This window comes from Lycorma delicatula, chromosome 3 (assembly GCF_047948215.1).
Source record: "Lycorma delicatula isolate Av1 chromosome 3, ASM4794821v1, whole genome shotgun sequence".
Taxonomy (NCBI): domain Eukaryota; kingdom Metazoa; phylum Arthropoda; class Insecta; order Hemiptera; family Fulgoridae; genus Lycorma; species Lycorma delicatula.
The window spans coordinates 88,034,148-88,061,127 of record NC_134457.1 but is presented as its reverse complement, the minus strand read 5'-3'; the positions used below and the strand labels follow the sequence as shown (position 1 = coordinate 88,061,127).

The 26,980-nt window shown below is 31.6% G+C and overlaps 1 protein-coding gene across 1 annotated transcript; it reads left to right on the top strand.

Annotated features, from left to right (window-relative positions):
• Positions 1–6,035: 6,035 nt before the first annotated feature.
• Positions 6,036–26,461, top strand: LOC142320927 (ciliary microtubule associated protein 1A-like). Its single transcript, XM_075358912.1, has 6 exons — positions 6,036–6,157; positions 6,829–6,886; positions 9,982–10,052; positions 13,693–13,866; positions 20,446–20,705; positions 26,363–26,461. The coding sequence occupies exons 1-6, from the start codon at positions 6,049–6,051 to the stop codon at positions 26,444–26,446; spliced, it is 756 nt and encodes a 251-aa protein (XP_075215027.1). The 5' UTR covers positions 6,036–6,048; the 3' UTR covers positions 26,447–26,461.
• Positions 26,462–26,980: the final 519 nt, after the last annotated feature.

Here is a 26,980-nt window from a genome sequence, read left to right as displayed (position 1 = left end):
TCCAAATTGGACTGGTCTCCTGCAAGGTGGATACCGTGGATCTTCCCCAGTAGTGCTACTGTTGCATGGAGACGAGCCATACGGCAAAGAGTTGCAGGAGCAAGGACAGGGCAACCGCCTGCTTTAACTGCGGTGGGGAAAGGCATAAATCTGCTGGATGTGTCCTTCGCCATCCCAGAGCTGTTTGACAGTATGCAGGGAGGGCTACACTGCTAGCGATCAGTCCATCGTCAAGACATTGGCTGGTGGTGAGACTGGAGCGACCGGGTGGGTCACTGTGCAGGGCTGGAGTGTAAGGACATCGGACCAGAAAGCCTTTGCGGAAGCGATTGAATTGTGGGGCATCAGCAAAGCTGCAACAGCCAAAAGATACTGCGGGAAACACCACCCACCCACATACTGGTGGACTAAGGAGATTAGTATAAAACGAAGAGTTTAGATTAAAAGGACTGACGACGAGAACTTAACTCTCTCTGACAGATCTTTACAGAGTGCAGTACAACACTACAAGGTAAGCAGGAGAGCACTGAATTTCCTCATACAGGATGCCAAAAAAGCTTCCTGGCGGTGGCTGAAAGCTGAAGTAGAAGCAGACCCATGGGGGAGACCTTACCAGCACTTGTACAGCGGAGTGAAAGGAAACTTGAGAACATCAACGAGTGTCTTTTCCCGTATGGGAATGCGTTACTGGAAGATGAAGAGGGTGGCAATAAACTTCTCTGGCAATGAACTCGCTGCTGCAGCGTCAAGTATGCCTGCGACAATCCCCCAGGCCGGACCTTCTCCCAGACCTGGTGATTAAGGTTGCGGCACAGGCTAGGCCGAAGGCAATGTTACAGGTATATAATGCCTGCCTCAAAGAGAAGGTATTTCCTGATATATGGAAGACGAAGAGATTAGTCTTGGCCCTTAAGCCAGGGAAAGATCCCAAAATACAATCATCTTACAGGCCATTGGCCATGATAAATACACTGGCTAAGATTCTTGAATGCATGTCGCAACAGAGGCTCGCAAAGGCAATACAGGAGGCGGACGGTCTCTTCGAAAAACAGTATGGCTTTCACAAGCGGAGGTTCACTCTAGATGCACTGACTGCTGTCTGTCAATCGGTGGGGAGAATTTTCGTAGTTAAAGGGAATCGACCCAGTGGCAATCTCTGTGTGCATGTTACCTTACATTCACAGATATGTGAATGCTTTTAACAGTATTTCGCACACCGCCATACGCCAGGCACAGATGTTTTTCAGAGTCCGTGGGTGTCTCAGAAGAATACTCCCATATACTTGAAGGGGTGTAGGCTGAGTTGCAGATTGGATGGTAGGGTGGTAGAACATGTGATGGAATGAGGAGTACCACAGGAGTTGGTCCTCTGTCCTTGAGACTATGGAATATTGTGTAAGACAGGGTATTTCACCTTGCGGTACTCCCCAAAGTCGAGCTGATAGGATGACTTGGCCCTGGTGGTCAAAACGGCTAATAAAAGAGAAGCTGCAGAAAGGATTTCTGGTGCCTATTATACTATCAGCACCTGGATGAATTGTGCCGGACTATGTATGCCACTGGAAAAAACCGAGGTGTGGCAATCACCAGAATCAAGAGGAGTACCATGACGATCATACTTGAAGGTCAGAGAATAGTGAAAGGTAGGCAGTTAAATATCTGGGCATCTGGATAGATGCCCGGCTCCGCTTTGTAGCTCATGTTCACGAGACATGTGAAAGAGTTGGTAGGACAATAAAGTTGGTGGCTGGCCTCCTACCCAATAACAAGGGCTCCAAACAACAAAGAAGGAGACTTTTGGTCAACGTGGTGTACTCCACACTGCGATATGGCATGGAGGTCTGGGGTAGAGTCATGAGACACAAAACGTACAGGGGTAAGCTAGAGGCACTTCACATGAGGTGCTGCCTCAGAGTAATGATGGCATAGAGAACTGTATCCAAAGACGCGGCTGAAGTTCTTGTGGGTGTCCTCCCTATAGATCTTCTCATCAGATACAGGATGAGACTATGTGGGATAGGGTTCCTGTCCCCCATGGAAAAGAAAGAACAGTCTCAGACACTCATGGATGAAATACTCAACAAATGGCAGGAACACTGGGGCGACAGTACAAAAGGAAGATAGAGTAAATATAGGTAAACATAGGTTGATAAAGGAAGTCAGGTGCTGGCACGAGAGGTCCCATGACTCATTGGATTACTGCCTCATGCAGTTTCTGACAAGCCATGGGGGTTCAGAGCCTACCTCTTCAGATGTCACCTGTACTGCACAGATAACTTGTTTGGTCCGAGATGACGAGGAGACTCCTTATCATATATTTTTCCTCTGCTAGAGATATGAAACAGCAAGAGAAGAGCTACGATATATACTTGATAGAGACATGTTCCTACCTGAAGATCTGCAGAGCATAATGTTAGGAAATGAGGAACATTGGAAGGCACCTGCAGCCTATACAAAGATGATCATGGATGATCTCAAATTGTAGGAGGAGTCACGTATTCTCACAAAGTGTAGGAGGGTGTGCGGTTGGACAGGCCTCTGGTTAAGTGACTAGGGGAACTCCCGAGTGTATGGGGTCACGTAGAAGCAATGAAGCCAGGGATACTCAGTTTCCTGCGCCTGAAAGTGCATTACCACCGTTGAAGAAAAAAATGTAGTCAAATACCAAATCCATTCACATCTACCTTCTAACTTACCTTTTATAAATTAATACAACCATGCCAATAAACTGTTTGAAAGTGATTTCAACATTCTGGAGAATGAGATAAATCCTCAAATGAATAACTAAAAGTTCAAAATCAATCACAAGATCATCCAGTAAAGAAGTATACACAATTGAAAATAATTTCACATTTAAAGTTATCATTTATAAAAGTTGTACTACCAGAAAGATGATGATTTTTTAATTTCTCGCAATACATCCAATAACCTCAATAGTCCTGAAGCCCCAACCATACCTAACCATTAAATTTCTGTTATTCTGAGTAATTTATCATTCAATGTATCACTGTATATGACATATTCTTTATATGCAATCGTTGACAATCATAATGGCTACTCTCTCTTTTGAAACAGCTTCTTGAAAAAAGTGACTAAACCCAAATCATCCTATTATGCAAACAAGATATTCATTTCTTTTTAAGACCACTACTGTATTGAATTTTCCCTTGCAAAAACTATATTTCTGTCTACACAATACGTTGTTTATTCCAGTTTGCACTCCTTTATACACAGCTTCTTTCTTCCCAAAACCTCTATGTTTATAATGTACACAAATAAATTCTAATTTCCCCTTACTTTTGTATTTATTTACACATAACATCTGTCATATAGTGTTATACTGCCATAAATTGGTTTTACTGTTACATCACAAAATTAATGAAAACAGTGATGTTTATCGACACATTAATATTTTAATAAATTATTAATAAACCACATTTTTTATTCATTACAAAACAGCTGGTAAAAATGATTAAAAACAGATGAATTACAAAATGAAAACTCCTAAAATTCTGAGAAATATTTATATGAATAAATACTTTACTCAAACTGAAATACACTGGTAACATCATTTAATAAATCCTGTGTTTGCAGTTGTACAGAAACGTCTTGTTCATATAATTTCTTCTTCATGACCCTCTTCAAATCTTCATTAGTGTTAAGGCTATGGGACTACTCACATTCCTTTAAATAACACCACACAAAAAAGTCACAGACAGTATGGTCGGGCAACCTCAGTGGCCAGTCCAAAAATTCACTTTCACAATCAATCCAAAGACCCTGAAGGTGAGTATTTAGTAGCAGTTTAACCGAGTTTGCAACATGAGGTGTGGCTCCATTTTGCTGAAAAATAGCCTATCTCATTTCTGGATCAGTAAAATGAGGCATTATATGTTGTGATTTAACACTTCTAGGTATTTGTAGGCATTGTGTTGTCCGATATGTTGTAGAATAATAACCAGCAACAGTTAACAGCTCCCAGACAGTAATGTCTTTTTAAGCTGCTTCTGCTCAAAAATATGAGGGTTTTTGGTGTTATAGTAATTACAGATATACCATTAAAGTAGAAAGTAGATTCAGTCTGGATCAACTTCATGATGCTCAGTAATACGTGAACAAAACTAAACAATCCTATCTGTATCATCTTCCAAAAGATTTTGAACCAGATGGCTTTTAAAAAATTTTATTTTGTTCTTTCTTGCTATTCTTTGGACAGTCGATTTTGACCACCAGTATCAAAAGAAACTTTCCTCACTGGATTAGGTTTATCTGGCGATAGCAGTAATGAAACACATACAATTTCCACTTTTACTTCATCAGTAGATCGGCTGTATTTTTTAATTATACAGCCAGTTTCCAACAACAGAAACTTCCACTTAGGAATTGAAATTCTGATTGGTGGATCAACATCAGAAAATTCAGCTCTGAAATATGTAGTACGGACTCCATTAGATTCTCAAACGCAATTGCCCACGCACAACATTTAATTGTTTGTTCATTTTTAAAACCCATTTTAACAATTAAATGTATACAAAGTGAAGCAAAGTAATGACTATTTTTTTTTTTCAAAATGATCAGCTGTTTAACAATACATCATCTGGTTTTAATGATTTTTATCAGCATTTTGTAATGAATAAAAAATGTGGTTTATCTAAATTGATGTTTTTATTTGAAAGCCACCATTTTGTTTCTTTAAATCCTAGAATGTTGAAATTTTCACAAAACATTTTTTAGAACCTTTGTTAAAAGGTCTGTAAAGTTTCAATAGAATCAGTAGGGGAATGGGTGAGTGATAATAAATCAAAAGCATATTTTGTTAAATAACACTAAAAAAAATGTCTTAGTCAAGAAGTTGGCAAACCCAACAACTTTAAGAGAAGAGAGAGAAAATACTCTCTCTCTTGTAAATACAAAATTAAATACTCAATACTTAACAGTAAAAAAGTAAAGGTTCCCTGAAGATCAAAAATTATCATTTAGAAACTGCTAAAAGCCCGATTAAGCAGTATAATAAATTAAACAAATACACAACACATAAATATCCCAAAAGAAAACCCTAAAACTGGTCATGAACACTAACTAAATAAATTACTCAGTATGAGTGTCGGCTGGTGAAAAACTTTACCCGATTTCTGCACCTTTAGTAAAATTAAGTCATTTGGGATTCAAATTAAAGGGCAAATTTAGTGATTTTATATGAAATCTGATCTGAAAAGTTGAAAGAAAAAAAAACATCCCAGAACTATATTTTTCTCATTTTTCAGAAATATGGGGTAAAAGACAAAAGATTAGGGTCAAAAGATACTGACTTTGTTAAATGCATAATATACATTTAAGAATATACATAAGAATATACATAATATACATAAGAATTTCAAAGTTTAGAAAGAATACAAGCAATATGATTTTAGTTTTTAAAATTTTACATCCAACATGCATACAGCATCTTCTCTCGTGCATTTTATTTATCGTCTGATTTTTTTTTTATTAGTTGCACGTTTATTCTTACATATTTTATTTCAATGTAAATGAAAAGGTGAAGTATTTTTAATAAATATACCTCCCCTCCCTTTTAAAAAAGAATATAAATTTAATAAATGCTATGTTCAATAAAGGATTTGCCCAAACTAATTTCAAAAATGCAGCATTAAACTGCAAATAATATTAATTAACATTATATTGCAATGTTTGTTATTAAAAAAAAAAATTAAAGATAAAGAATAAAAATTGTGATTCTTTACATTGTTGTATGAGTTTGGTTAAAAAAGATACACACATTTAGTTAGATATGTGATGGATTAAACGATGACAAATTAAACAGTTTTTATTGTTGTATTCATTTACAATATCTGAAGTAAAAATATGATAATTTAATACACTCACTCTTTTTATCTTCTGCGTTCAGTTTATTAAATATTAAATAAACTTCACTTACATTACTCCATCTATTATTGTAGATTAGAGCTATATTATTTTGATAATATCATTAGGTTCTATTAACATTATAATAAAAATTGTTCTAATAATAATTTCTTTTTACTATGCAGGATGGGTGGTTTCCAGCAGAGACCATGGACTCCAACGAAACGACGAGGACCAATTGCTGCAGAATACTCAAGCCCTGGCCCAGCTTGTGTAACATTGCCTACATTACTTGGTATGTATAAGTAATTTTTATTTTATTTATTTTTTAAACTAATTTATATAGGTAATTCTCTTTGAGTTTAAGAAAGGTAATGTATATCAAGCTCACTAACAAAATAAAAAATCATTTTTCTCCTGACTGTACCTACGTGATGTCAAAAGTCATGTGAGTTCACTGTTTTTAAACATCAAAGAAATATTATTTGTTACTCATCACTAATTATACGACTGCCCAAAAAGGAGTGTAATATATTTAGGGTGAATGTATGTTTGTTCCATCGTAGCAGTTCAGCGGCTGAACCGATTTAGACGTATGACCCCGAATTGTAATCCTTTTGTTAGGTAGTCGAAACTTATTTCATCAATTCTAACATGATCCTTACAGAAACACTTGTTCACTCACTAATGTGACTTTTTCTTTTCATTGTTATTTCACCGTTTATTTTTTAGGCAACCTCTGTATCTTTGACAGGAATTTTTTTAAGTAAATTGAAAATTTCTACATATTTAATAATATTAATTCTTACTAATGATGTATGTATTTCTTAGATAAAAATGTATACTAATCTGAATTATAACCTGTTAAATAAGCATTAGCCACTTTCTGAACCAGATGGAATTGTAATTTACTTTTTTCTGTAAATTTTAAATTTTAATGTAATTATTAATATTACTTTTTTGCAGGTACAATTACGAACGATTCTAAAAGAGGGCGGGCTCCTGCTTTCAGCTTCGGCAGCAGGTATGCATTATTAAATTCTAAATAACCGACTAAATTCTAAATAACACTTCTTCAATTTTGTCATATACCTATATAATTTTTATTTTATCTTTTATTTCAAAATTATTACCTCACAACAGATTTTAAAATTAGTACTTAATACCACTGTCTTGAAAATCAATAGCAGACAGTGCTATTAAATTAAATAATAAAGTTTTAGTTTTAGATCATTTGCTCTGTAATGTTAATAATTATATAATAATTAATAAATACTGCAAGGTAGCGAACTTGATTTCAATTTACCAATTTATAATGGATGGACTAATTCCACTACCCCTTATAAAGGTCATTATTTGAATACAAAACAAAATCGGATTGAATTCATAGCTAACAATTTGTTGAAGCAACATGATTATTACATTGTTTCTCTAATTGTTTTCCATCTTTGTTGATACATTTCTGCAGACGATATTTGTTTGCACATTCATGTATTGGAATTTATTTCATCAAAAGCATTTTGAATATTGTCTTTCAAAAAGTCTGTAATTGTTTGTGGTTTTGTAGCATAGACTTTTTCTTTAACAATTACTCAAAAGAAAAAAATCCAGAGATGTAAGGTCTGGAGATCTGGATGGCATTTCTATTGCCCTTCACCGTCCAATAACTTTTCCACCAAATAACTCATCAACGTAGTTTCACATAGCTGTTGAGTAACGGGGTGGGACTCCATCATATCGAAGTACAGTAAGTTGAAGTTGTCGTAGTTCATTTGTAGACCCAGAATGGCATGGTTGCCAACATTTCCAGTTACTTTATAAAAAAACCAAGACCCAATTACTCCATGACATGAGATACCACCGAATAAAGTAACACCAGGTTGATTTAGCTCTCTCTCAAAAACAATTCTCTGGTTCTCTGAATACAAATAGGTACAATTGTTATCAGTGTTATCACTATAGATACAGTCATCACTAAAAAACAACTCATTGTCACCTTTTCTTACTTCATTTAACATTGTCTCACAAAATTGAAGCCTACAATCAGGATTGTTTTCCAATAGGAAAACAATCTGCTTTTGCTTTTTTATTTTCCATGTATGAGATAAGATCCGTATGTGAATTCTCCAAACAGAAGTTCTAGAAATATTCTATTCGAGAAATAGCCTACAGGTAGACTTTTTAGGGCTCTGGACAATCGCCTAAAACTTCAAGTTTTGTTTGATTACTTAAATGGCCTACTTGATCTGTGGCAGTACACTGCCGATGTATTTCTCTCAAAAACGTTTTCGTAAATTGTAGACAGCCTTCTGTGTTGATGGAACAGTGTTGAAAATCAGTGTTCCACACATTTATTATTGAATTATAATCAATTATAATCACCTTTGTACTAGGTTTTTAAAACAAAAACTCTTTCTTCATTAATAAACATCTTCACAGCAAGTTAGAATCAACAATGTCCATTGGTCATACCAGCTGCATTCAACAGATGTTTGATTGAATAGCAGTGCACTCTGGTGTTTGTATCAATAACTATTTGATAAAAACAAAAAGTGGTAATTTAAAATCAGTGGAAAGATCACACAAATTTATCTTAATTTTATAATGGTAGTAATTTCTGGCCCACTCAGTATAATAAGCTTTTCGTATTTACAGATTCATCATCATCATCATCATTTATAAAATACTATTGCAGGTATTGTATTACCGTTGTCATGTAAAAACTGGTAATTATTATTCATAGAATAAAAATGAATTAAGTATTGGTTATACTATAACTAACCATGAAAACAGAATTGTCAGTGTTAATTCATCTTGTTCATTCTGTAAAAGTGTGTGTTTAAATTTAAATGTAATATTTTTCTAAATATTAAATAATTTAACTTTTGTAAATTATTCTTTATTTATCTATTATCTGTTCGTGTGTGATGAAGTGATCAACAAAATTTGAAAAATTCATTCTTTTTATTTTTGTTTCCTTCTAAATGTTCTAAAAATCTTGTTTAAGAAATGTATTATTTTTACAAATATATATTTGATTACAATAATTATTTATTATTAAAATAGTAATAATGCATTACAGCAATATAGTTATGTTTTTTATTATTATTACTATACCTACTACTTTGCCAATCTTGGTAGTGTTTCTGCCTTTCAATTGGGAGTTTTCAGGTTTGAATCTCAGTCAGGCAAGGCATGTTTCCCATGCTACAAAAATTAATTATCAGTCAGCAGCTGTTATAGGGCTTCAACCTGCTGCTGTTGTAAAAGTAAATAAATAAATAATTTTAAATTATTTTGTTAATTTATTTATTGATTATGTAGTAATATAAATTTAGGTTTATAATGCTTCTTTATTTTCAAATGGAGTTATTGAAGTTTTTAATAATGTATCATCTAAATTCAATTTGGTCTGCTGTAATTTTTTTTTTCTAATTCTGTTTCTTCTGTGTATAATTAATGTTTACATTAATAAAAATGTTTACTATTTACCTTTTATAATAAATAATTAAGCTGTTTTCAATAGAAGGAAATAGACGATGTGAATTTTCAATCTTTTTTTATATTAAAAAAAAATCTGGTCTTATATTTGGCTGTGATAGCCTTATATGCCATATAAATGAAATGGCATTTTTAATATTTGTATGAAATTAATTGTTTTAAGATTGATATTATTCCTCTGTATATTAAATCATACTTAAATTCTATTAATAAACCACTTTATACAGAATATTAAGATAAGACATATTTTGCCTTAATCTTTCATGAAATAAGTTTCGCAGGATCCCGCATCCTCAGTCATGATTGAAATAATTCTGTTATTGCATTATAAAAATTTAAAAATAAAATAATAAAAATTGGATATTACCTGTAATTTACATGAGACAAGTGCTGCTATCTACTGCACTATTTATAAACCCATTTCCAAATACTGTCTGATATCATATCAGACAGTATATCATATCATACTATCTATATCATCTCCAAAAATTAATAAGATATATATGTATATATATTTCTGACTGAACAGTTTTGTTTTGATTTTTTGATGTTCAAATAAATATATTACCTTTATTAAACTTTTTTTAATATATTTTTATTTATAATTTTGTTATTAAGACATGGAGGAAAAATGGATAGTGTTGGACCAGGTCCTGGACAATACAATGTAAGTGGTCTTAGTGCTAAAGGTAAGTAAGCTAACCAATAATTAAATTTTGTTCTGTTATTAAATGGCATGTACACATATCTTGATTTACCAAAAAAATTACAATAGTATGCAATCAGATAGTAGTTATACCTATCAAAATGGAATTTTCATTCATTACTTTTGCGTACTGATATCTTCGTCATAGTACTCATCTCAGCCAAACAGCAAAAGTTCTGATCTCAGACTTAGATCTGACTCCTTCATTAATTTATTTTGTAGCAAATGGATATTCCAAAAAAATATATGAAATGGTCCAATGTGGCATAGTTCAACAAGTTAATAGTATTGAAAGTTATATTATCACATTGATAGTAGCGTTAAATTACATCTTCTTGAAAGCATTTTATATTCATAATGACAATAACGTAGACTGAAATAAAATGTTCAGCATTTTAAAAAAGTTAGGGTTCAAATACAGAGAGAGAACGATTGGTGACATTTGCAGGATCCAAACTGCAACTATGATAATTGAAGAACACACAAAAGAAGCCGTAATAAGAAAGGGAGTCTGACAAGGATGTTCCCAATCCCCATTACTTTTTATCTTTACATAGGACTTGCAGTTAATGATGTTAAAGAACAATTTAGATCCAGAGTAACAGTACAAGTTGAAAAGATAAAGATGCTACGATTTGCTGATGATCTAACCGAGACTCTGATGCTACTCTGATGAGTAATTCTAACCCAGAGTAAAAAAGATTTAGAAAGAACAATGAACGGCATGGATAAAGTCCTACGCAAGAACTACCGCATGAAAATAAACAAGAACAAAATGAAAGTAATGAATTGTAGTAGAAATAACGAAGATGGACCACTGAATGTGAAAATAGGAAGAGAAAAGATTATGGAGGTTAAAGAATTTTGTTATTTGGGAAGTAGAATTACTATGGACGAAGCAGGAACGATATAAAATACCAAATAGCACAGGTGAAACAAGCCTTCAGTCAGAAATATAATTTGTTTACATCAAAAATTAATTTAAGTGTCAGGAAAAGATTTTTGAAAGTATATGTTTGGAGCATCGCTTTATATGGAAGTGAAACTTGGACGATCGGTGTCCCTGAGAAGAAAACATTAGAAACTTTTGAAATGTGGTGCTATAGGAGTGTGTTAAAAACTAGATGGGTGGATAAAGTGAGAAATGAAGAGGTGTTGTGACAAATCAATAAAGAAAGAAGATTTGGAAAAATATAGTTAAAAGAAGAGACAGACTTATAGGCCACATATTAAGGCATCCTGGAATAGTCACTTTAATATTGGAGGGACAGGTAGAAGGAAAAAATTGTGTAGGCAGGCCATGTTTGGAATATGTAAAACAGATTGTTAGGAATGTATGATGTAGGGGGTATACCGAAATGAAACGATTAGCACTAGATAGGAAATCTTGGAAAGCTCCATCAAACCAGTCTAATGACTGAAGACAAAAAAAATTCAGAATGAAATGGAATTTTTTTTTTTATATGTAATCTTACTATGCAACAGACAAATAAAAGTATTCTATGTACAGATAAATCTGTCTCTATTTATTTGCTGAAATTTTTTCCACATAATTTATACAAGTAAAATCTTTAACATCTTGTTGTCGATCATATTAATTATTAAAACAAGAAATTACTTTGGAAGATTCAATCTTTTGTGAGAACTTGAATGCAAACTTCCAAATGTGTAAATTATATAATAAATTCAGATTAAAATGATGAAATGTTGGTTAAGAAATTAGAATTTTTAAATCGTATATTTTATTAATAAATTTATTTTTTTGTCTACAAATAAGTAAAAGTAACTAAAGAAAACTGTGAAATAATTACGTTGTTTTATAAAGATCTTTTTACATATAGTTACTTTTAGTTTTGAATTTCATTAAGAAAAGAAAGATAAATGTCTATAAAATGAAATCTAATTAAAGCATCAACATTGTCATTATAGTTTTTATGAAATATAAACTAGATTAGATCATAATTTATAGTTATAATCATTATAGTTTAGCTCATTAACTTGTTTATACTAAACATAATATTGATATTTATAGTATTAAGCAGTGAACTGGTCTGTCAGGTACTGTTTTTATTTTTTTGTATTTATTTATTTTCTTCTTCCTCGATATTTAATTAAAATACATAATATACATTATACAACTATACAAACTTTGGATTTCCTGTTTCTATTTGATTAAGCTCTTTCTAAGTGTATAGTTCAAGAATTTCCCAGCCTTAAGACTGATATGGAAAAGTGCAGTTGCACACGTCATCCATATAATTTTATACTTTACAGTGGATTATTTACTCTTAGAATTCCACGAATCTACTAATGTAATTCTAAAATACTACTCTGGTACTTACCTGGAATTTACTCTCTTATCAGTTATCCCTTTTCCTTATTTTTTGAGCTCATTTTTTTCCTTATTGATTCTGTGGATGATTCTACTACGTTATTCATGCTAAGGATGCTGAGACCTGGAAAACCAGTGTATTCTTGATACCTGGTTGGCACAGCTGCGTATGGATGTCTGATCAAGAACTCTTTTTCTGATTAAGGAATAATAATCTTAATGATTAAACTGCCTGTTGAGTAGAGCCAGGTTCCCTTACCTCTTAAAAAAAGCCTGTAGAAAACAAACTTCCAGTGGCCAAAAATTTGTAGAATTTTTCTGATTCATTGCATATTTCTGTTTCCAGGTTTCCTTGCAATAGGCCATTCACTATGTTAAAAAATATATCCTTCACATCTCTTAAAATACATACCAGTTTTTATTACTATTTTCCCTGTGCCATATTTTCTTCCCAGCTCTCCCCTTAGTATCATCTTCTATTCTGTCCCTTTTAGATTCTAACCTTCCTTTTAATTTCACACATTTTTAGCAAAATTTCTCATCATTTACTCAAAGAGTAAATGATGAGTAAGTCATCTTACGTATGCTTTGTCAGACTTCCCCTTCCACTCATCATAGCCTTCTTGATCTTTCTTATACCATTTTTAAATCTGCACTGCCTGGACTCAGTTCTTGTTTGTTTCTCATGACTATATCTCTGCAGCATTAAATATGCTAAGATAAGTACATAATAATGTTAAAAAAATACCACCTTCACCCTTTCTACAACAATCTATGCCACTTCTCAAATGTTGTGGCATATTAGTAGTAATGCTAAGATAAATTCAAAACATCTCCATTTTCTGTCCTACCTATTTCAATGACCTTTTGATAAACCGTACATTTATTAATTGGTATGTTGGAGCTGCACTAGAATGTCTGCCCACACTTATGATGAACTGTAACAACAGACTTAAATCTCATTGACGCATTATCATGAGCATGTGCTTTTATTTGCAGGATGCCATTTTATTTTATAAAAAGCTGGAAAAATACAAGTTGAAATGTTATATAAGTAATATTCAATTATTTCAAATAAAAACTTAATTTCTTTTCTCTGTAATAAAAAAATTAGCTTCAAAGGTACATTAGGTGAAAAGTTAATAGATTATGTTGAATCCTGTGTGTTTTTTTTTCAGGAATTCTGCATTATTGTAACTTTGTCATTATATCTACCACATGTATACAGTAAAATTCATAAATCATTTGTTATATCTGTTAAAAATTGTATGTCTTTTTTTTATTATTGTAGGTAAAGATACTCCTCCGGCTGCTACTCTTCATTCTAGAACAAAGGAATCAAAACACGAAACAACTCCTGCTCCTGGAGACTACAATCCAGAAAAATCTGAAAAAATTGTTCATGACAATTCACCAAAATACACTTTTGGTTGGACAGCTGTTGAAAAAACTAGCCATACTCCAGGTAAGTACAATAAACTTGATGAATTGTATTTTTATTTACGCATCAATAATCATCTACGTGTACATTAGTTTCTATAATCGTAATGATTGTAGATGATCTAAAACAATTAAAAAGTTTTTCTACAAAAAATGGAATAACCTTCTTAAGAATCATCCCACAATAAGCTTACTGAGGATAAGGAACGAAATGATTTTCCATTCTCTCCTTCACTGAGCCAAATATATTGCTGCATATCAGTATCCCAAGGCCTCTAAAATGCAGATAATATTCAGTTTTTCAAGTAATACACTTTGCTCTTTTCATCTCAGGACATACTAATATTGCTGCTTTCAGAGAAAGAAAGTAAAACTATGAGGGTAAGTCAATTATTACCCGCAATGTAGTTACAAATTTTATTGCAATACAAATAGGAAACTTACAGGTACATCATTTTTCAACATACTCCCCTTGCACTTCAACGCACTTGGTCTATCGTTGCTCAAGCTTCCTGATGCCCTCATAAAAGAAGGTTTTCGGTTGAACTGCGAGCTAGGAATGCACCGCTTCTTTCACTGTTTTGTCCTAGGTAAATCGACGACCCCCTAATGCCTCTTTGAGCGGACCAAACAAGCGCTAGACAGAAGGGGCAAGATCAGGACTATACGGAGGATGAGCCGTATACTGGAGCGTTTCGAATTGCAGGCTTCAGCTTGGCAGTAAGTATCTCACTGTAACGCGCACTGTTTATTGTCGTGCCCCTTTCCTCATAATGTTCTCGGCCTTGTGAGTCCCAAAAAACCGTAAGAATCAGTTTTCCTGCGGACGGTTGGGTCTTGAACATTTTTTCCAGGGAGAATTTGGATGTTTCCATTCCATACTCTGCCGTTTACTCTCCGGCTCGTAATGATGATCCACGTTTCGTCACCGGTGATGATTCTGTCTAAGAAGATGTCCCGTTCGTTACCATAGCGATCCAAATTTTTTTGGCAGATGTCCAAGCGCGTTTGATTACGCGACTGTGCGAGTTGTTTTGGGAACCATCTTGCACAGACTTTATGAAACCCAAGTCTGTTGTGGATGATTTCGTAGGCAGAACCATGACTAATTTGCAGACGATGTGCCGCTTCATCGATAGTTACTCGTCTGTCTAAGAAAACCGTATCACGTGCACACTCAATGTTTTCCTCACTTGTGGCGGTAAACGGTCGTCCGGCTCCTTCGTCGTGCGTAACACTTGTGCGATAATTTTTGAATTTTTCAAAACATTCGTAGACACTACGTTGCGGCAACACACTGTTCCCGTACTGTAGTGAAAGTCTTCGATGAATTTCCAACCACAAAAAAACGGGTCACTGAACGTCGCTCTTCTTTGGTGCAAACAGAAAGCGGAGCAGTAGTGGTTAACGGCAGGGCAACGATAATGGAACTAACCTAGCAGCATCAAACCTGCACATACATAACAATTAAACTACGCATGCGTCATCTACGCAACACGAAAGTACTATCAACATAAACAAAAATATAACTAAATTGCGGATAATAGTTGACTTACCTTCGTAAATCCTCTTTGGATCCCGATGAAGATGACATGAGTCAATAACAGAAATAGCGTTATTGAGATATGCTTTACCTCTTTATGGCGTCACTGCTGATCTTGGGCTAATTCCATGTTTCTTGCGGCCTTATTGTAGTATGTAGTATTTTGTATGTACTGCATTCCGTGAAGATTAGCTCTTTGGCTGCAGATTTTTACTGCTGTCAGATGTATATAGTATATTGCGTTGTTGCACTGATCGTGTAATATTAATGAATGTTCCATTTCAGGCGTATTTTTATGTTCTTGCTGTATTTGTTTCGATGAGTTTTTCTTCTCTTGTGTTTGTATATGTTGTGTGACATTTTTCTTTGTACGTGGTTTCATAATCTGTTTTCTGTATCTTGATGTACGGAGATGTATCATGTTTGCTTTGATTTGCTGTGACTGATGTGTTTTTGTTCATATTCCTATTACGATGCGATTAGCGATTCCAGGAAGGGTGGTTGCCAGGTTTGGGTGTTTAGTCGGTAGTGCGCAGGTTTACATACGCATATTAATAACATGTTGCGACACCTGTTAGCGAGCCCGATACTGCTTAGGCGTCCGTAAATTGGATTCCCCACCTCTTTAATAAAAAAGAAAAAAAGGAGGTAGCTTATTTTAATTAATCATTCTAAATATTTCAATAATTTTTCATAGGATTTGGTATACTGTGACTTCATGTTATGTGATTTTTTTTTGCTTTGTTCAAATTAATTAATCATCGCAAATTAAAAACATTAAGTTTTATTTAATACCGGATAAATGTTTTCTATTATACTTTTAATTCAATTGCCTAGCAACAAACAAACCTACTGAAATATTTATAAATCTCTAAGATAAACTTCATTCTTTTCCTCTACCGGTAACGATAAAGGTTAAGAATATATTTAAAAATGATCGAAACTTGGGTTATTTTTTACTTTCATTTAATATATTTATTAAATAAATATATTGCTTATTATGTGCTCGTAATTTTACTAAAACTTTTGAAACCTTTATTAAACGTGTTTTCTATCCTATTAACAGGAATGAAAATCCGTTTAATAAAGTTTGAAACTTTATTTATTTTGGTTATTGAATTTTTAGATTTTTTTAACAAGTTCGTATTGTTCTACCCGATTGTAATTCTTTTCAAATGCTTTTTAGTAACTGGAAAAATTACACTTAGAAAGCTACCATTATTTGTAATGTCACCAATTCGTTTCTTTTTGTTTGTACGTAGGGCAAATTATGATTTGGCTTCTAATCTAACGTCATTAAATCTCTAGAGGTTTAATGAAGTTCTATTAGAAGTCCAACATAGGGCAAAATTTGGTTTGATTTCTAATCTAACGTCATTAAATCTCCAGAGGTTTAATGAAGTTCTATTGGAAGTCAAACATAGGGCAAAATTTGGTTTGATTTCTAATCTAACGTCATTAAATCTCCAGAGGTTTAATGAAGTTCTATTGGAAGTCAAACGTAGGGCAAAATTTGGTTTGATTTCTAATCTAACGTCATTAAATCTCCAGAGGTTTAATGAAGTTCTATTGGAAGTCAAACGTAGGGCAAAATTTGGGTCAAAATTGGGGATCAAAATTTATTTGCCATGTGATGCTGTTCCGTCTCAACGGCGGTTTCGGCATCATGTGATGAGGAGGAGGGGGTCGGTGAAAGCCGACATTACCGTATATACGAGCGTACGGAGACCGGTAGAGGTGTCCCCTCCTCCGTTTAAAATAAAACCCAACTTATATATTATTAATTCCAAAACGTTAAAAGTTTTTGTTTTAAAATTAAGTAATAAAAGTACGCATTTGGATAAAATATAATCAACTAATTATTTACACAATACAATAACTACGGCAACAGCCTTTTTTTATTTTCAATATTAACCGACAAAAAATGTTAACATGTAAAAAAGTTAAATATTAAAAATCATCCGACTAGCCCGTGCTTTTATTAAAAGATTATCGCAAATTAAATACATTAAGTTTTATTTAATACCGAATAAATGTTTTTAATTCAATTATTAATTTCATTATTAATATTATAATATATTATATATTATTAATAGCATTATATATTATTAATATTTCATTATTAATTTCAATTGTTAATATATTTTTAATTCAATTGCCTAGAAGATACAAATCGACTGAAATATTTTTAAATCTCTAAGATAAACTTCATTCTTTTCCTATACCGGTAACTATACGTGGAGGGGGGGTTAGCTGTACCACTTTCCCCTACTCAGTAAACAAAACTGATAAATTTAAATTCGGTAAAGTCACAAACACGAAGACGTCATATGTGGTGAAGTAAAAATCCGATGACTTTTTTTTGGAAGTTACTGCAAAGCAGTAAATGCCAAGTAATAAGTAATAATCAGTGATAACGCCTAAAAGTCTAGAAATGGAAGTGCTAAAATGGCGTTATATCCCGCTGAGCGTTTCGAAAATTTTTCGGATAAAAACCTTAATAGAAAAGAAAATTTTAAGAAATATATATAGACCGGATTACCAGGAAGGAATTTATAAACTAAAAAGTGAAACAGAAATTTATAAAAATACAGAAAAAATAAAGATACCATCCGGAGAAGACGATTACAATTTTTTACGGCTATTTATACAGAATTAGCGAAAACGGATTAACGAAACAAATATATAACTTTTATAACAGAACAACTATTAAAACTTAGCCGGTTTAAAGAAGTAGAAAACGACCTTAAAATTGTAAAAATCTCCAAAGAAACCTGTTTAATAGAGACAAAGTTGAGAAAATGAATCAAAGAAAAATTAGGGTAACAGGAGTACAGGAAGAAAAAAACAACAGAATGAAGAAATGAAAAAATATTGGGGGGGAAGAAAAAAGTTCCATAATATTATGTAAATGTAATCCTTAGTAGTAAGGACGAACAAAAAAAATCCATTTTTTACAAGTATGTACAAAGAGCAGCCGCCAGGCTAAGTGACTCAAAGAGGGATAACACAAGGCATTCTTCCTAAACTAGCTGCCTTTTTGAAAGGAAAAATTTATATTTTATTTCCTAACGGGTACATTGCAATCCGTACAACTAGTGAATTGTAAGCAACTCCAAGGTGCAATGAGATTAGGATGATATGTATGACACGAAAATGAACTACCACAGGTCACCGAAATTTACTGTCTAGTATTCAGATCTGTATAAAAGTTGCTAACTTTTACTAGGATTTAAACCTCAGAACTTTCGACTTTGAAAATCAGCTGTTAAACAACCGATCTACGAGGACGAGTTAACTGCTAAACCAGTCCGGTGGAAAAATATAATTAAACAAAAATTTTTAACGACAGACTAGAATATTTTTCATCTGATTTAGTGTAATGTCAGTTAATATTGAAATAATGTTTATGAAATTTTCGTGTTAATTTTAATTTTTATATGTTCCGGCTAGGGCCATCCCCCAGCCGGTTAGCTAAACAAGAATATCGGCGCTAGCACGGACCTTTTTAAACAAAATGCGTCTCGGCCTTTCACCCGGAGGTCCTGGGTTCGAACCCCGGTCAGGCATGCCATTTTTTCATACGCTACATTTCCATATCCCACGCACAGGCTTCGAGCTTATTGAGGTGATGCCATCAAACAACCAAAAAAAAAAAAAACAACAAAAAAATGGAGCGGATTTTCATTTCCTATTTGATACTGATGTATTAGTTTTAACTCCATCAAAATCAGTCTTTACCGCTTTCATAAAAAAGCTGACAACACAGTTGTAAGACTTTCCTTCCCGTCACGCAGCGTTTTTCTGATTCACGACTTACACTCGCATTCACTGTACACTTATTTTAAAATATTTATAATTTCATTTAAATACAATATTCTTTTGTTCATGCCAACACGTGAATAATGTAGATTCTAACAAAAGCGCGCGCGCATATTTTATTCGCGCGGGTGTGGCGGTACTAGCGGCCACTTTAAATATTATTTGTTTATTTAATTCTGTCGTTCACCTGTGACGTTACAACATAACAGAGCTTTACAAGGCATTTACTTTTAAACGGATTTGAATACTAGATCGTGGATACCGGTGTTCTTTGGTGGTTGGGTTTCAGTTAACCACGCACCTCAGAAACGGTCGACATGAGACCGTACAAGATTACATTTCATTTACGTTCATACAAATCATCCTCTGAATTAATACCTTACAGTGGTTCCGGAGGCTGAACAGAAAAAATTAATGTGGACACCACATGACTTCTTTGTACATCTATTAAAAGAATTTAAGATGAAATCTGATTCGAACCGATGTGCTTTCCCCGTGTAAGATCCAAATCTTGATTGTCTATTTAACTTAATTCAAAAATTTAGAAAAAGCTTTTTTGTTACAGAATCCTGAATTCAATACAATCCTGTCTACAGTGGAATATTTTATTCAACCTATAAATTTTATATAAAAAACTAATTTAAATTTCAATATAATAATAAACTTTTAGCCAAAATAGTTATTTATTAGTCAAGGAGGTAGAACTTGTTTGCTTTTTCAATAGATGCAGGAAGGAGAAATTTTTCAGGATGTTTATTGGAGAACAATAATGAACCTATAAATTAAAAAAAAAAAAAATGCGTTTAAATACCAAATATAATAATTAGTAAAATTTGGATTTAGAATCACTTTTATGTAGGAAATCTGTTATAGAATTCATTTAATTATAGTATTTTGTATTTGATTTTAGATTTTTTTTTTTAATATCTGATTCGAAACTTTTTTCTTTTGATGATTTGTATTGTTCATTCTTTATAGGTAATATTTGTATTGTTCATTCTTTACGAGTAATAGCATCTCAGCCTTTCGTCCGGAGGTCCCAGGTTCAAATCCCGGTCAGGACATGACATATTCACATACTACAAAAAAAAAAAAATGGGTATATAATGTTACTCATTTTAGAGGCAATGTAATTGAATTCAAAAATTCCAATGTGTATGTGATATGTTATGAAATGGTTTAATTAAATACAATAATTTTTTTTACATTTTGGTCTCAAATTTTTTTATTTTTTTTTAGCTCCTAACGTTTATAACATTCCGACTGCATTGGGAGCAACTAGAGAAGGAAATAAAAGAGCAGCTCCAGCATTCAGTATTTCTGGAAGACAAAAGGAATTTATTGATGATAGAGTAAATACTCCTGGACCTGGTGCATACAATAATATTAATGCTGATAATATTAAAACTAAATCGCCTGCATATTCAGTTAGTTCCCGTTATACAGTACCGTCTGATCATTCTACCAAACCTGAACCCAGTGCATTTTCTCCAGAAAAGGTATACTTTATTTTATTTTATACTAGTTTATTTAATTATATTAATTATTTGTTTTTTCAATTTTTTAAAACTGACAACAGGTTGTAAGACCAGTTATAGATTGAAAGGTGGTTTTGTCCATTTGCAGGTCATCACCCATTTAATTGAAATTTAATAACCACTCAAATTCAGTTACACAAGACGTTTAGGCCCATTTAAATATATTGGTTTATAAAGCTACTAAACTGTTAATAATAAAAGACAGGTTTAAAAGAATTTAAATGCACTACATGTACATTTTAAGGAGGGCACTTAAAAAGTTTCTAGAATATGTTTACTTCACAACAATTATATATACACTAAAAAGTTTTTCTTAAAAAAATATAAGTTTTCTTTGGTAGCTTTACTTCAGCCGATGTTTATAAAGTTTTTTAAAACATTTTATTGGATATCATTCTAAAAATATCTTCTGCTCTTTTATTAGCAAAAAATAAGTAAAATCATGGAACAATTGAATCAGTTTTACAGCCTGTCAAAGATATCTTAGTAAAAGAATTAAAATGACACGTAAATAAATACTCTTTCTTTATATGATATAAATAACCATTGTCTGTTTTTAAGTTCATTCCGATTTATGTAAATGCTAATTGTAAAATTGCTTTTCAATAAATATTATTTTATAGAGTAAATTAAGTGAGATGTAAATTTTATGCTGCTGTTAATCACTATCACAAAGCTTTTATGTTTATAATAAATATTGTATATAAGTAAGAATAATGATTAATTACTCCATGTATAAAGCATTAACTTATTTTTAATGTTATATTATTTTATGGTACTATTATTTTAAGATGTTAACCTATTAACCCTGTGTGAAAATTTTAAAGAATTGGTGAAAGAAATACGCTGTATGTAGATTTAATTGTCTCATCATTGAAATGTTGTATAAAGAGAATTAATTATACTTAAAAGGTTTAGAGAATTATACTTCTGTTAGAAGGTAATCCAGACCCAAGTATGGTAATTATTTGTGGTAGAGCTTAATTTGGTAATTCTATATGGTAATTTTGAAGTGTGAATTCATAAAAAATTTTTAAGAAAAAACAAAAAATTACACCCTTAAACATTTTGCTCCTGATATTAGGAAATTAAATATATCATACTCTATGATATTTTATCCCACTATTGAGATTCGTTCCAATTTTGTAAATTTTTTACTTTCTCTTTGCCATACTGTTTTTGCAGTAATGTTGTAGATCTATTTATATAGCAGTAATCAAATTTTTTTTCTTTATTGATAATAAGAGTAAAAACATTTATTGAAACTGAATAAGTTTTTTCAGGTTTGTTTTACTTGTGTATATAGATTAAGCATACTTTAAAATAAGAAAACAGTATGCCATACCGTTTTTAATTTGTGGGAATTATTCATAGTCATGTGTTCACTATAACTAAGTCCATTGTTTCTAAAATAATTCATCGGGAAATTGGTTAAAAGAGTCGTCAGATTAGGCAACTTAATTTTTTCAGGATCCATTTTTTGTTTTTTTTTTTTTCTATAGGGGTCATTTGGGTTTATCTTATAGATATTTCAACCATTAGGTTTATTGTGCAGCCACCATATAAAAGAAAAAAGATAAAAAAAGTTTCTGAGTTATTCCATCAGCAGGTCTCCTCATCACATACGGAGGAAACAAAGGTTTCAACTGGCCTATAAAATTTATTTGGATAATAAAATCCCTGAATAAACAGGCAAAACACTTGTCAAAGAATTATTTGAAATGTGGAAGCAGGAGTAAAACATGCACCCATATCCACAACCATTAGAATACCGTGTACGATAGGTTTTTGGAAAATAAAAGGATTTGAATGGTTAAATTTTAATATCAATAATATTACATATATATATATATATATATATAAATGTAGTTTTTTTTATTTTTTTTACTAAAACATAATAATTTGATTATTGTCTTTATACAATTATATTTGTTGAAGAGGGATGAACTAAATACAGTTTATTTCTTTTAGTCATGCCATAGTGATAATTATTTAATTATGTGTACAGAAATGTTATTATGTTCCTTTACAGTACTGGTAACAGAACGTAACGTAAAAGGAACTTTAGGAGATATATAGAAAAAGATAAACTATAATTTATCTAATTATATTTATCTAATTTTTCTTTCTTTCATTTATTATTTATAAGCAAACACGATTTAAATGTGGATGTTTTTTCTATTTTTTTACTTAGGTAGTTTTTATTAAATCAGCTTTGCATGAAAAATTTTAATCACTGCTTGCACTTTTTATTTATAATAATTAATCCTTTAATGTTTATTCATTTTCATAGCATTTTTAATTTAATTGTAATAAATTTGTAGTTTTGTTGTGTTTTTAATTACAATATTTCTGTTGTTTTAATTTTATTTGTTACTATTTTACATCCAAATAGTCTATTTAAAGCAAATAGTCTAAAGTGAGATGATGAAATCAAACGAAGCATATGATTGTAATAGCTCTATATTTTCTGTATAGCTAATTTTGAAATTTTAATTTATGCTCCCATATGCAGTTACAGCAAATCGTTTGATTCATATTTCATAAAAATTAGTGCAGCTACTTTGGAGTTAATTGGTACTACGTACCAGGAAGATGGTTATATATGCCACTTAACCATTTCTTAGTGCAGTTGGGTGAAAAGTTTAGTAGCATCAGTAGGAGTTATTTTATTTTAAAAAATATTCAAAATAACAATCTAGCTCAAGCTGACTTGAATTTAGGTAGATTCTTTTTATGACGAATAGGAAGCCTGGCTTTTAACCAACGGTCACCTCAGTCACTAGTTAGTTCTTTGCAATCCTCCATCTCTAAGGTAGAACATGTAGTTTTTGGATAGTTCCACAAATGGCACAGAGAGTGCCGTATTGAATGCTATTAAAAAAGAGGCTGCCCTGCTTGCTGGATATTAGAAGATATCAGCATTTTAACTTCGATTGAATCAAGAAGCATCATAGAACTCTAACTCATGTTGAATTTTATCAATCCTGTTTGTTTTAAAAATCAACTTGCCTTATATCCACAGATTTGTGTATGAAATAATATTATTTATGATGAAAGAACTAACAATACGTATTACATGTTAAGCTTTCTGCTCATTATGTATTTTTACTTCAAAATTTTCTTTTCAGTTCAGACCTACCTTCTACTTCCTTTATTGAACTGTAGATTTTATTTTTAAATGAATTTATAATTTAATTGTATTATAATGGTGTGTGATTATCTTTTGAATAAATTTATTTTTATTTTTTTCTAATGCTCATTCTCAACGTATAATTTTGAGATCAGAATTTTCAGAATGCACTTTCTTAAAAGTTTCGTCTCTTATCCAGGCTTTCAGATTGTGTAATTTGCTGCCCATTTTTATTACATTCACATTTAAATTTAGGACTTAAAATACTTTTTAGATTATTTGTTTTAAATTTTTACATCTTAAAATGTAATGTAATGTATTAAAATGTAATTATATGATGAAGGTATGTTATGTTACTTTTTTATTTATTCTGTTTAGCTACATGGTAAGAATTTTTTTTGCTTTATAAATATACAGTGGCTTCAGAAAGCTTCCAAATTTCCGTTATTCTAATTGAAATAATAATTATGACAGGATATTGTGTTTTATAAGTTGATAGCATTTATGATGTAACATTCAAAATGTAACATTTATGATGTAATTTTCAAAGGAATATCATCAAAAGTTGGAATATCAAAGACAAATACATAATTCTTTAATACAAACTGAAAATGCATCTTGTTTTAATACACACGTTCTGAAAATGTTGTCCCCAGATCAAATAGAAACAGAAAACATATCAGCAGAGAATTTTATCACTAGCTGATCAAGAAAAAATTTCTTTTTGTATGATTCATAGTTCAAGTAATTATTTGTATAAGAAATTAATATCATCTCATAGTCAAAAATTTTGTTTGGACAAGAGAACGGGATCAATTCTGAAAGGAAAATGATACAAGAATGTGATTTAAGAAGGTTTCTACAAATAGCTTCCAGGAGTGTTTTCAAAGCTTATGAACTTGGAAAAAGTTTTTAATTATTTAAGGAAACTACTTCGAAGGAAATATAATGTAAAAATTTTCTAATGCTAATGGTTTTTTCTAAAATAAATATATTCAAAGAAACTTTTGAGAATCTCATTATATGAATTTATTTATTTATTATTTTCTCATATATTTAATTACGAGGGTCATTCAGTAATTAAATATTAAAATTACTCTGTAGCTGAAACAGTTTATTTAATCAATGTTACTTTTTTTCACTTTTCAATATAATTTCCAACAAGATGGAACACTCACTTCCCATCTCTGAATCAGCTTATTTATACCTGCCGCAAAGAAATCTTTGTTTTGATGCTGGAACCAGTTTAGCACATTTTTCTTTGACATTGTCATTGCCATTAAATTTCTTATCATGTAGCATCTTCTTGAATGGACCAAACAAGTGGAAATCTGATGTGACAAAGTTAGGACTGTATGGGAGTAAATTAGTATTTTTCTGTTGCAATTTGTTGATGGTTTCTGAAGTTACCATTTTTCTATGAATTTTTTTTTATTTTCATAGAACGATTTCTATTAAATTTTCATCAGTTTTTTTTATTTTCCATTTTTCTATTGATGTTATTGTGAAGCAGAAAGATCCAGGGTGTTTTTTCACCACTACTGGCTTTACTTTGTTGAAAAGTATATTGCAGTAGCATGTCTTGTTTATTGTTTTCTGATCCAGAAAGTTTACAGAAACTTATCTTTTCCATCCCAAAAGATTATCATCATGATTTATCCTGTTGATGTTGGGTTCGGAATTTTTGAATCTTTTAGATTCTGGTTCAAAACTGTGAATCCATTTCTCATCACAGAAAAGAATACTGTGCAAAAAACTTTCTTGCTAATACTGTTGTTTTGGCTCTGTGAACATGTAAAGTCTTCTCATCTCCTTATGATGATCTGTAGACTCTGTTGGAACCCATCTTGTGCTTTTTATATAGTACTTGAGCTTTTTGGTGATAATGTTATAAACTATTGACACTTGTAATTTTTCAGCTATAATTTCAACTGTAATTGTTTGGTCTTCTTGATTGAGAAAGTCCGTGTAAGTTTCAAGTGCTGGGCTTGATCCTTCAATTGGATGTCCAGAACGGTGCTCATCAGTCACTGAAATTTTGAAGTTATAAACAAAACAGTTTTATTCAAATAGGTGATCAAAGACATCACAGATTTATCAACTGACAACGGTTATAAGAGTTATCATAACCCTCTTATCAACTCTTTTGCCTCTATAGCTATTTGTATCTTTAATTATGGAATGACCCTCATATTTTCCATGGAATAAGATCTAGAAAGAATTAAAACAGTTGTATGTGTGAATGAAACAATTGATATTTGGTTCTTTCTGGCTTATGTATTTAGTTTTTATTTAATCCTATCCTTTTTTCATCTAATGTTCGGCCTTTTATGAAATGTGTTCATTATTTGTTTAAAAACTTTTAATGATTAATTCTGTTATTGTAATTAAACTTAGTATCACATTTTCAAAATATTTATTTGTCAGTGCTCAGAAAATTGAAATACCATTTTTTTTTTTTAATTTTATTATTTATTTGTTTTAGGTGCAGCTTGGCTTACCACCAGCACATACATTTGGTATTAAAGATTCTGATTTTCTTGGCAATCTTTGCAATTACGTTTACTAATTAATATATTCATGCTGATGATTTTAAAAAAATTATGCACGAATACTAATTACAATGTTATGTAATAATTTTTTGACTTTTATATATAACAAATTTTTTAGGCGATCATTTTTTTAGCATATTTTAATTATTATTATTATAAAAATATTATGTAAACTTTTATTTAAATAAAATTAATTATTGTTATTTCATAACATTTTTTTATCGTAATTGAGTAAATAGAAATAAATTTTAAATCCCAATTTCAGTTAGCAAGATCCTTTATAAAGTAGAAATCTTCCTAATATGGAAGCTGAAATATGTTTTATTATTGATTATTACTCTGGTAATAATCACAAGTAGAGCAGAGTAGTAATCAGTTGTGTTTTACTACCAGAGTATATATTACCTTCTATTCTATACAGTATACAGCTATACAATGTAGCTGAGTATAGCTACTCACCTATATGTATAAATATTACAGCTGAGTATAGCTGTTCAGTATTCTGTATTAAGGAAACTTTGCTAATTGGGTCAAATTGTACATGTCAGGTT